We start from the raw sequence: 12,925 nt of genomic DNA on the forward strand, positions 1-12,925 counted from the left end.
CAACGGGAGAGGCCACAACAGTGAGAGGCCCGTTTACAGCAAAAAAAAAAAAAAAAAAGGCAATCATGTGGCAGGGGGTTTATATATGACTACCTCTAAAATTGAGGCCATAAAACTTCTAAACAAAATGTATTTGAACATTCCCTGAATTGGTAAAATACTGGCATTTATTTCCAAGGATGGGCTACTCCACCAAAAATGGGGGGCTGGAGCACTGGAACTTAAGACTTTGAATATTATCTTTTGTTCATTAATTTTACAGCTAGAAGAAGTCAATTGAATTTAGTTTGTAATGAGGAGGCCAAACTCATCAGAGGGGGGAAAAAAGACAGCTTGGCATCGCTAAAAGCAAGGGAGCTTTTAATAATACAAAATATTAAAAATTAGCACAAGCATAAAAATCAATGTAGAACAATATTCCTGAGCTAAAGTAAGATAATTTGGCCCCATAGTTTATCATATTACCTGCCAATATCTGATGGCCATTCAGAGCCAGACACGTTTTTCCATCTGGAGCTTTCACAAAACCTTCACGACACAAACACTGAGCAGTTCCAAACCTCTCTTCGCAAATATGTTCACAGCCTCCGTTTTGATGTAAGCAGGCATCTGCTCCTAGCAGAGAGGAGGTACATTCACAGATGGGCTTGGAGATGAAAAGGTGTAAAATCAGTGTACAGCTTTGGGGGAAAGAAACTATCTAAATGGAGCTGTTTATATCAAGAGCTATTTCAGAAGAGTTCCTATAAAGAGCCACTGGTTCTAAGATAAGCTCAGAATGTTATTACGTTAGGAGTATTTATTGAGTTTAGCCAGTACCTTTGTTCAAGAAGCTATTTGGGAAGATAGGACTCCTATTTCCTGACTTATAATCTAGTCAAACTGACAAAGGGTGATTCAGAAAGAAGAGTTACTGTGGGAAACTAAGTGGCTTTTCCATCTGCTTACCTACTCCTGGCTGAAGCTCACTCACTTGCATTCTCAGGAGGTGGGGAAAAGCCCAGTGTAGGCAGAAGCTTCCACTGCGGGTTTCTAAATCACTCCCCCCACACATCCCTGCCCCTGCCCTTAGTGTCTTTAACCCAAAAGTCTTTGAAAAGGAGTAAATAAGTAAAAGCTACTCAGGAGAAGAAAAGTTGAGGTTGGAGGGATAAAGCCCAAACTTATTACCAGACTATCTTAGTTTAAACGAAATCCAAATCTCAGGAGATCTTAACATCTACCCAAATTAGTGAGAAGTGCAACACACACCCCCTTCCCTGCCGTCAAACAATTAAAATAGTTGCAGATGCCAGTCAAAGAAAGACTGTGTCCAGTGTACCTGGTTTTGCCAATGGATGAACTACAACCAGTGATGAGGGCTTCAGCATGCTGCCTCGGAGACGTACCCTATTTTTGCCAGTCCTCTTGTTCACCCTTATTACCGATGGCATAGTCCAATCAGAGAACCACACATGATCCTCAAACACAGCCACAGCAAATGGGTGACCTGGAAGCAGTTGAGATCCATTATAAACATCTTGTCTTTGCCATGAATATTTTTAAAAGGACAAGGCCTGAAACATATACCCAATTCCTACACTAAATCAATTCTTTAATACAGCTGCTAAGCAATGTATGAGCCACTTCCTTGAGCCACCTACATCAAGGAGAACCCACATGATGAGGGAACCTCTTCTTAGAATGGGAGCTTGGTGGTATGAAGTCCTAGCAAAGCCCATGGTCATCCAGCATTCAGAGAGTGGGAGAATGTGGGTGATTGACATAATACCACCAATAAGAAGGAGACCAGGGCTTCCCTGGTGGCACAGTGGTTAAGAGTCCACCTGCTGATGCAGGGGACACGGGTTCGTGCCCTGGTCCGGGAAGATCCCACATGTCGCGGAGCGGCTGGGCCCGTGAGCCATGGCCACTGAACCTGCGCGTCTGGAGCCTGTGCTCCACAACGGGAGAGGCCACAACAGTGAGAGACCCGCGTACCGCAAAAAAAAAAAAAAAAAAAAAGGAGGCCAGGGCAGGAATGTTTCCGTGTTCAGTGATTCTGTCACTATTTATAGACTAAACAACTTGACTGGGTAAGTTGGGTAAGTTATTTTACCCCTCTCTGCCTTAGGTTCCTTGTCTTTTGAATGGCAGTAATAAGTAGTAGACTAAATTTATAGGTTGCTGTAAATTGAGATTTTTACAACATTTAAAAAAATCTAAGGTAATTGAATAACAGCCTCCTCAAATCCCATCTCCACCAATATATTTCCTTTCCTATCTCTTCTCTTAACTAAAATTAGTCCATTGACTGTGCTCCTGCCTTCTCTAGGACTTTGTTCTGTCAATTACTCCTTTCATTTACATTAATTCTCTTCTATTCTCTTCATCTTACCAGCTTCTTTCCCTTAGCTGAGTAATATATTCAGGTCTCTCCTATCTTAATTCCCTCATCCCCTTGACCCCTCTAACTTCTTTTTGTCTCTTTCCTTCCCTTCTCAGACAAGTTTTTTGGAAGTTATTTATTATCTGCTGCTTCCATTTTCATGTCTCCAATCAACCCCTAAGTGGCTTCTTCTAATCCTACCTCAACTAAACCCACCTCTCCATGCCACTGAAAGTGCTCTGATAAGATATTCCAGTATTTAGGGAAATGTTTCAATATACTATCTCAAGTGGTTAGAGGCTAAAGCTAAGGACCCCTAGGTTTGGAAGCTTTTATCACATCCAGTCACATTCCCCAGGCCAGTCTTTTTGCTAATGAACAATGGATTTGGTGGATTAGGGTGAATGTCTCCCTCTACTGGCAGCAAACTCGAACGATTTTTCCAGGTGAAATGAATCTCCACCCATCATTATTGACCAGGGCCATTAAGATTCATTTGGGTCTCTAGCCTTTGTCCCAAATTAAAGCCATAAAGGCAGGAAGGGAATTTTCTATATAGTTATTGTTTTGTTTTGTTTGTTGTGATAAAAAACACATAATACAAAATTTATCATCTAAGCCTAAGACTTAACCCACAGTTTCAGTCATGTTAAATACATTCACGTTGTTGTGCAACCAATTTCCAGAAATTTTTTCATCTTGCAAAACTGAAAATCTATACCCATTAAACAACTTCCTGTTTCCCCCTCCCCCTAGGCCCTGGCAAATACTATACTACTTTCTGTTTCTATAAGTGTGCCTATTCTAGATACCCTAAGTAAGTAGAATCATACAATATTGGTCTTCTGTGACTGGCTTATTTCATTTAGCAAAACGTCCTCAGGGTTCATCTATGTTGTAGTATGTGACAGAATTAGCTATTGTTTTTCAACACAAACCCCACATTAGATATAATCTTCCTTATTGTTTGTTTATAGGAGAGCCACAGTTGAAGTACCAGTAGATGGCACTGTAATGGTGAGAACGGTTATTTAGATGTTCACATAACAGATTATTTGTATTTGTATTTAATAGGAAGTTGCATTAGTCACAGATTATAGCAATACAAATTATTTACAAAATATCTCCTATGTTTTGGTTTAGAATATGTTGTCTTTACATTCTAGTTAGGAATTTCCAAATCCCTTTACACCTCCAAATATCAAAACTATAACTTTACATTTATTTGGGAGATGTATTTTTTAACAATGTACGTCTCCCCTACTAGACTCCATGACTTCACAGGAACCATAATTGTTTTACTCTCCACTGTATCTCCACTTCCTATAATGGCACATGGATGATAAAAGTCTACAATTGTACACAAGCTTATAATTTATTGTGAAGTATGTCAATTTTTAAAGAAGCTTGGAAGTATGTAAAATTTTTAATTATATTTCTCTTGATCTATTTAATGTATAACACAAATCTAGAAATTCATTACCAAAGAGAAAAGGCAAAATGAATACCTTACATGGATTATTAGTTTGTTAGCTTCTTCCTAAAAGAGAGAGACCATGTTTTTTCATCTTCCCAACCAACCAGTTTCTAAGTTCCCAAAGCATCTCTAACATCACCCTGGCTTTCATTTCGACATCCAATCTGTTACCAAATCCTCTCGGTTTTTCATTCACAGTGATTTTTGTAATATTCTAATCCTCTATTCTACTTTTTAAATGGCAATCTTCTAGCTCAGGCCTTTATTAACTGTTGACTGAACAATTATCATAACCTCCTAACTCATTTCCTTCTCTCCAAATTCCAATCCAACACTTATACTGTTACCTAAGTGGTTATCCTGATATACCAATATTATCAGATACATTTCCTGCTTAAGAATATGCAATGGCTCCCTAGTACGTTCAGAATTAATTTCAGTTAACATATTCTGGCAGTACTAACATACAAAGACCAATTTTTTGCAGCCTTATCTCAAATGATAATGTTTTATCACCATCTATTTACCACATGGTCCAGTTCAAATACTGTCTTTGCAGATTCCCTGAGTCAAAATGAATCTCCTACTGCTATATAATGTCATAACAGTTTGTACTTCTCTTTTAACAGTTAGCATAGGCTACAGTGTTTCAAAACTCTTTATGAAAATACATGACACCCCATGCAAAATCTGAAAATATAATAGGAGGGAAAACTGTATTAACCTTTGCACATGAATGGCTAAAGGTGATACTATCACTTGTGAAAATGACATTTGAGAAAACATAAGAAATGATAGTAGCTGAACAAGTTCTTATTCTTAAAGAAGTTTTAAAATGGTTAATATTTTCATTCTGATTTTAAGAAACCTTGGCAAAGAGAAATGATTATGCATCACTATTTTTTATCCAATATTCCAGTGTTAAAGTAATCTTTGTAGCTCATAAATCTCTGGAGAAATCTGTTAGTTTGTTTGTCTGTATTCCTTTCTCACCATATGTTTAAGGGTGTGTGTGTGGGAGGGTGGTGAGTGTGTGTGTGTGTGTGTGTGTGTGTGTGTGTGTAAACACATTTTGTATTTAACACTCATCAACACTCAATCAAGTTGAAGAAATCACCCATTCCAAAGCCTCACCTACATCGTTCTGGGCAAGTCTTTGGCGTTTTGAACCATCCAGATTGGACATTTCAATCACAGACTGCTTGGCATCGCACCAGTACAACTTGTCAGTTAAGTAATCAATTGTTATTCCACTGGGCCAGACCAGATCCGAGCTAGCTATAACCAGTCGGCCAATGCCTTGAAGGGAAGAACTTTCAATTCGTGGATTAATCCCCATCTCAGTCCAGAATAATCTCCTTTAATCAAGAAAGCATACCACAAATAAAACTTGCAAGGAAAAAAACTTCTTTTATTCTTTCATTATGAAAAACATCAATGTAAATCACTTTAGCATAAACTAAAGTGGTACACCAAGGAATACAGAAAGAGAAAGTATAGCACTGAATATTGGACACATAATTTTCAAAAGCAAAACATTACCTTCTCTATGTACAACTTGGACAGAAAATGCTGAATTAAGGCTCAGATGATTGGATAAAAAAGGAATTGTTAGCTTAAAAACTTGTAGTATATTACTAATCAAAGGTGTTTGAGTGCATATTCTTAAATCAGCGTTTCATGCTACAAAAGGCAAAGGAATCTTGCTAGCCTGTCCCTCTGCTATGCATATGTAAAACTTTCTGTATGTGTAAAATTACAACGTAAAGGGAAGAGCATATTTATCAATTATCCTGTTTTATACTATGTACTCAGTTAACTTGGTCAATTTTAAGGTCTGTAAATCAGGTGCTGAGGCACATTTTTTGAACTCAATATGGTTCAATATCTTTTCACTGGTTTGTTTAGAGATGGTTACATTCTCATTGTTTGAATCATGTGGCTGGCTCCAAATTAATTATCTATTTCTACCAGTTTATTATTTCCCACAGACCATCATAAAATTTCCATTATAAATAAAATAGAATGAGCTTTTATCCTTGATTTTTAACTAGGAAGGAATTAGTTATTCTCCTTAACTTAATTCTCTAAACTTAAACCAACATTTGTCACTAATTCACAATTAACAACATAGAGCCTCCTAATATTTCATGATTTCTCTTTCCTCTTCCCTAAATCTAGGAATGACCTATCACTGGAACTCATGATTTTTCTAAATAGAATTCATAAGCCATGCAATCCAAATATCATCCTCTCTCAAGAAACAATATAGTTTTTAAAGAAAGTACATAGTGTAAGGGGCTTATGCCTCATTGATTACAACCCACTTCTTTTCAAAAAGAAATTGAATTTGCTTAAAATGAAAGGGTATCGAAACAATAAAGTTTTCTATGGGAAAAACAAATCAAAAGACATTAAAAGGATGAGAAATTTATTCTGGCCATACCATTTCTGAACATTTGAACAAATCTCATGGATTTTCTTGGTTTCTGATTCCACTGAGCACCTGAGGTCTTAAGACAAATTTTGGACACTAGCACATCAAACATAAACTGTCCTATGACCTCCACAGAAAGGGCCTTATTTTCATAAATACTTACTTGGCCATTGGATGAACAGCAAGTCCTCGTGGCTGAGAGATGTCCTCCTTAATGATTATTTCACGATACTTCCCATTTAAATCACTCCCTTCAATGAGAGATTTCCTAAAATGCATGTAATATAAAGGGGCTTTTTATATCAACTTTACTTTTTTTTATCAAGTTTACTTTTTAAACAAAAATACTTGTTTTCCCTGTTGATTACTGAAAAGCAAAATACGCATTCTAAACTCCCCTATCACAGGTGTGCACATGAACACACACACGTCAGGAGTAACACTTACACAAAGTCTATTTTTTTTTTAACACAGTGTTTAAATTAGTTTCCCAATATTTATCCCAAGCAATTAAAATACACCATGAAAGGGTAAGGTAAGGGGGGTCTGTGTCGGTGGCCTGGCAGGGATAAAGCCAGGAAGTGCAAATGCCACCATCCCTTTCTCTTCACAACCTCCCAGCTCCTGGCAGAACCAATAAAAGCCTCAGCCTGGTGTTCACAGATCACAGGGAGGAAGGAGAGTAGACCTCGAAGGGCCACAGAGACAACCAACACAAGGACAGTAGGAGAAGACTTACACTGACTTTAATTTTCTTCCATCTGATTCTAAGACAAATGGGAGTACTGAAATACTCTTTGCTACTCTTTACATTAAAAAATAATAATAACTCTTTGGAATCTGGCAGGGGAGAAAATTCTTGTTTCTAATTTTTCCATTTATTTGTCAAACAAATCTTGATGATTAAATAGACACTTCCTCAGCACCTACTGTGTGTCAGGGATTGACCTAAGCACTGGAGATACAATAGTAAACAAAACCCAGCTCTGTCCTTAAAGAGTTAGAGATCAGCTGGAGAGCAAAGGGGAGGGAGACCGAAGGGGGTGGGGAGGGAGGAGGATGGGCAGGGAAGAGAGGGAGAGGGAACTGCAATGCAGAGACTGTAAAGAATGCGACTGGCAGACTCAGTGTGGGTGGCTTGCCGGAGTGCACTGTGAGCCCCAGCAGGTTCCCTGAGCAGGCAGGACCACAACAGAGGAGATTAAAAAGAACCTCCCTGGGGCTTCCCTGGTGGCGCAGTGGTTGAGAGTCCGCCTGCCGATGCAGGGAACACGGGTTCGTGCCCCGGTCCGGGAAGATCCCACATGCCGTGGAGTGGCTGGGCCTGTGAGCCATGGCCGCTGAGCCTGCGCATCCAGAGCCTGTGCTCCGCAACGGGAGAGGCCACAACAGTGAGAGGCCCGCATACCGCAAAAAAAAAAAAAAAAAAAGAACCTCCCTGGGCTTCCCTGGTGGCACAGTGGTTGAGAGTCCGCCTGCCAATGCAGGGGACACGGGTTCGTGCCCCGGTCTGGGAAGATCCCACATGCCGCAGAGTGGCTGGGCCCCTGAGCCATGGCCGCTGAGCCTGCGCGTCCGGAGCCTGTGCTCCGCAACGGGAGAGGCCACAGCAGTGAGAGGCCCGTGTACCGCAAAAAAAAAAAAAAAAAAAAAAAGAACCTCCCTTCCCCACCTCGTGCCACCTACCCAGAAACACAAGGCAAGACCAGTCCCTCCTCTCTGTGCTACAAAACACTCAGGAGACCTTCTGCAGGTGGCTTGTTCAAGTGCCCTTTCTAGATGGGGGCCAGGGCTTGATCTTCCTCATGGACCATATGCAGGAGGGAGATAAAGGTAAAATTGGCTCAGGGCCTGGGCTGGGCCAAATACACTTTGCAAACTACCAACTCGGGGCAGTGGATAATTTGAAATCATGTATACTCCAGCACCACTTTTAAAAGATAATTTTACTCCCAGATTAAGTGGAAGGTATTTTTGAACTCCATGTGTCAAATTCACTCAGTCACAACTGTCACTTGTGCCTGTTCCCTTGAGGGAAGGAATTCTGAAGCCACTTGCTTGTGACCAGGGGAAATAAAACTGTCAGTTCTGATCTCATTGTTACATCATCTCTAAATTCTTACTGTTCTGAGCAGGAGTAAGGTGATGAGAATTGAGACCGACATAAGCTCCTGACTCTGGAGCTGTCTTGGGCAGGATTGCTGGAATTTACTCTCAAAGCTCCCCAAGGGGGTCACCCAATAACACACTTCTATTTGATTCAGCCACAAAGCACATCTTGAACTCCAGTGTTGGTCATGAGACAGCAAGGACAAGGGCGGACATTTGGGTTCACGTGAGTTCAAGCATAACCCTTAATCTAGTAGCGTATCTTTCTCTTCATACTTGTTATCTAATTGGTCTCAGTGCCACCACTGGGACCCTCTAAACCCACCCTATTTCCAGGGCAAGAGTTGTCCATCCAGAATGCTAGGAGAGTGATTTTTTTACCTCATGGTAGTTTTTGTTACCTCAAAAGGACGAGCAAACAGATATATTGTTTCCCTCTTGATTCTTTTTACTAGGCGTTTGACTTTGGGAATCAGGATTCCTTAATACTAAATAATAGCACTGCCAGCGAAATTATCAATCTGCTTCCTTCCTAGAGTTAGATGTTAATTTGAATCTGTCTTTTCCTAAGCCAATGTAAACTGTAAGCATCCATTCTGGTTCTTTTACTTGGTTAAGAGTTACTATATAATCTAATAACACAAGCTTGGAATCCCAGTTATTTAAATCCAATTTCTAGCTAATATGAAGGTTTTCAAACTATAAACCTTTCATTTCCAGACAAATTAAAGGTTTTCTCTTAGCAGCTGCTGAGGACATGAGAAAGGCTTGTTATTACTCAAGTCAATGAACTAGAGAATTTGAGGTCTGATCCTCTGGGATACGGTGGTGCCTGTCTATCTCCTGAAGGCATTGCCTCAGCAGTAGGTACTAGGGTGCTATTCATCAAACACGTAAAATTAGAGGTGCCATGCAAATGTGGGAAATATGGGGAGACCCGGCATGCTTAGAGGGGCCAAAAGTGCCAGACATCTGCTGTCCTAATCAATGTTTCCTAGAACAGCCGTGCACAAGCTCTGTTATTATGCACAGCTAATATTTTAAATGTCCTTTTAAGTAGGTTCAAAACAGAGAAGGCCATTATTAAGATTTTTAGCATTGTTGTAACTGAAGTTGACTTTCATTTGTTATGCGACACTGGGTCGAGGACATTTAACTGACCCTGGTTGTAGAGGGCAGTACGTACTATGATTATTAAAAACACAAGCTTTGGAAATGGTCATCCTTGAGTTCATATTCCAGAACCAGTACTTGCTGGCTGCTTGACCTTAGGAAAGTTATTTTACCTCTTTGATTCTCAATTTTTTAATCTTTAAATTGGGGATAAAAAGACTTACCTTTTGGGGAGTCAATATGGATACAATATGGATACAAAGTGCCGTATCTGGTGCATTTCAGTTATTCAATAAATGAATAAATACCCAAAGGATAAAGTAATGGAATGAAGGTATGGTTAAATGAATGAACAAATGATTGAATGAATTATTTAAAATATACTCACTCTGGTTATAGAAATGCCATATTATTGATAACTGGGCACCACATCATGCATCTGGCTCATGTTTGAAAGCCTGTTTGTTTCCCATGGGTTATCCAGACCAAAAGAGATTTTCTGGGACATAGAAAGCCTACCCTCAAGCACATAAATCCACTCCCTGGGACTTCTTCCTCTATGTTGGGACCACTGATTTCAGAGGTGAAACCCTAATTAATTCTCTCTTCTTTTACTTTAACAAGCTTGCAGAGGTGCCAGCAGTTTGGGTTGGCCACCAGGTCACTCCATAGCTTTAAGTTACTCTGAGAAAGTATCCCAGAGCATGGAATCTCTAACCTTCTTCTGTGAGGTACTCCATGGCTGGCTCCTTCTTGCTCAGAAGCAGGAAGTGGGCTCTCATTAGCACACACAAGGGATGCAGCCACTTCCTTCTTCCCCCTTCTCCTGCCCCATTCTTGGGGCTGACAAGGCCACACATGCACACACGCACACACACACACCAAGTGCAGCCGTGCTTCCTGCAGCCCCAAGAGCAGTGTGCCCAGAGGACAGACACACCACAACTTCTCTCTGGTCCTGTTGTTGCCCATCAGAGGGAAACAGGCCATCTCTCCCACCCTGAGAGCCAACATGTGGGTTCTAGCAAGACTTGTCACTTAAATGTTGTGCAACCTTGAATAAATCACTTAGCCTTTCTGAGCCTTTGTTTCCCCACCTGTAAAATGAAGGGGAAGTTGATCCCTGAAGCCCCTTCCAGAGCCCCCTCTGGGAGTATCCATCCTTTATTTGGCAATTATTTATGCATGACCTTATGATATTTCTTGTACTGAGATTTAGACCAAGCATTTGTATTAGTTTTCCCTGTGTACATGTGTCTTATCTCCCTGGCTAAACTGTAAGGTGACTGGAAACATGGAGCGCTTCTCATGCTCCTGTGTATCTCCCATGCTACCTAGGAGAGAGCCTGATCCACAGCAGATGCTCAGAGAATGCTTGCTGATTATATCCAGACAGGTTTTGTGTTTCCCTGATTACAACCAATAGCCTGAAATGCAAAAACACATGCTGCTTTCTTGGTCCTCAAAACTTGCCCATGGATACAGACCTTGATGAAAGATAGAGTCTTGATTAAAAGGAGGAATGTCGGTTTTCCCTGGTGGCACAATGGTTGAGGGTCTGGCTGCCGATGCAGGGGACGCGGGTTCGTGCCCCGGTCAGGGAAGATCCCACGTGCAGCGGAGCGGCTGGGCCGGTGAGCCATGGCCGCTGAGCCTGCGCGTCCGGAGCCTGTGCTCCGCAACGGGAGAGGCCACAACAGTGAGAGGCCCACGTACCGCAAAAAAAAAAAAAAAAAAAGAGGAGGAATGTCCTGTTTGGTGGTGGGGAGGAGGTGGAGGGACTATGGAAAGCACTGGGGGCAGCTTTCCTCCGATCCCAGTCAGGTGCCCAGCAACATTTTCCTGTGTTCAAAGTGGAGGATGAAGCCAGCTGTATTACCTGTCCAATCACTCCCCTCCCATGTGGCTTAAAACTGAAAGAGGAAACCTACCCTCTGTCTGTCCAATAGAATTTACGGCCAATCCAGTCTACAGCAAGACCTTCTGGCACACCTACTTCTTCCTCAATAAGCCTTTCTCGCTGGGAACCATCCATATTTGCTCTCTCTATCCACTTTAGGGCTGTATGGGCAAAGTATATCTACAAAAGAGAACACAGGCATTTCAGTTTGATTTGTTTAAAAACTTAATGTGGAATATATACAAATGAGGTCAGTAAATCTTTATATTATACAGTACAATAGTTAAGAGCTGGGCTTTGGAGATAGACACACCTGGAACTGAACTCCACCTCGGTTGCTTCCCAGACATGTGTAAACTTAAGCAAGTTTATCAGGGTCTCAGAGGCTGTTTCCTCATTGGTAAAATGGGGATAATACTATGAAGCGCATTCGTTTTATATATATAAGTTCTTAGCCTTGTGCCTGGCACATATTTCTATTGCTATGGGTAATTTGCTTATCTTTGATCATTGGTCAATAACAAAGCCATCATACTTGAACTCTAACGGCTTCTACAGCCTGAAAGGGAACAAAGATGAGCAGTTTAATGGGGGCTGCAAGCTGAGCTTTAACTTCTACTGCTTGATCCACAGGATTCCACTTCGCTGCAAGTCAGGAGACACAGCTTCCTCTCCCAGTTTTGACACTTATTTGTTTGATTGCCTTGGTTAAAGCATTTTATTTATTTATTTATTTTAAAATTGAAGTGTAGTTGATGTACAATATTATATAAGTTATAGGTATATAATATAGTGATTTACAATTTTTAAAGTTTATGTTCCATTTATAGTTATTATAAAATACTGGCTATATTCCCTGTGTTGTACAATATACCCTTGTAGCTTATTTTTTACATAACAGTTTGTACCTCTTAATCCCCTCCGCCTATATTGCCCCTCCCCACTTCCTTTTCCCTACTGGTAACTACTAGTTTGTTCTCTATAACTCTGAGTCTGCTTCTTTCTTTTTATATTCACTAGTTTGTTGTATTTTTTGGATTACACATATAAGTGATAACATACAGTATTTGCCTTCCTCTGTCTGGCTTATTTCACTGAGTATAATACCCTCCAAGTCCATCCATGTTGCTTCAAATGGCAAAATTTCACTCTTTTTTATGGCTGAGTAGTATTCCATTGTGTGTATATGTGTGTGTGTGTGTGTGTGTGTAGGTACCACATCTTCTTTATCCATTCATCTGCTGATGGATACTTAGGTTGCTTCCATATCTTGGAAATTGTAGATAATCCTGCTATGAACATTTGGGTGCATGTATCTTTTTGAATTAGTGTTTTTGTTTTTTTCTGATATATACCCAGGAGTGGAACTGCTGGGTTATATTGCTGGGTTTATTTTTAGTTTATTGAGAACCCTCCATACTGTTTTCCACAGTGGCTGCACCAATTTATGTTCCCAATAACAGTGTACATGGTTAAGTCATTGAATCTCAATCTTCTCAGCTATAAAAATGACAAAGTCAG

At 40.5% G+C, this 12,925-nt stretch overlaps 1 protein-coding gene across 1 annotated transcript in view; it reads right to left on the reverse strand.

Moving 5' to 3' along the window:
* EGF (epidermal growth factor) overlaps window positions 1–12,925 on the reverse strand; it is a gene marked incomplete at both ends in the record, with an annotated part of 91,858 nt that overhangs the window by 27,212 nt on the left and 51,721 nt on the right. Inside the window, 5 exons of the mRNA XM_079707682.1 lie at window positions 466–615; window positions 1,322–1,489; window positions 4,980–5,203; window positions 6,446–6,550; window positions 11,436–11,584. Of these exons, the coding sequence (XP_079563808.1) occupies window positions 466–615; window positions 1,322–1,489; window positions 4,980–5,203; window positions 6,446–6,550; window positions 11,436–11,584 (796 nt within the window). The remainder of the gene's footprint in view (window positions 1–465; window positions 616–1,321; window positions 1,490–4,979; window positions 5,204–6,445; window positions 6,551–11,435; window positions 11,585–12,925) is intronic.

Source organism: Hyperoodon ampullatus, assembly GCF_949752795.1.
Source record: "Hyperoodon ampullatus genome assembly, chromosome: 1".
Taxonomy (NCBI): domain Eukaryota; kingdom Metazoa; phylum Chordata; class Mammalia; order Artiodactyla; family Ziphiidae; genus Hyperoodon; species Hyperoodon ampullatus.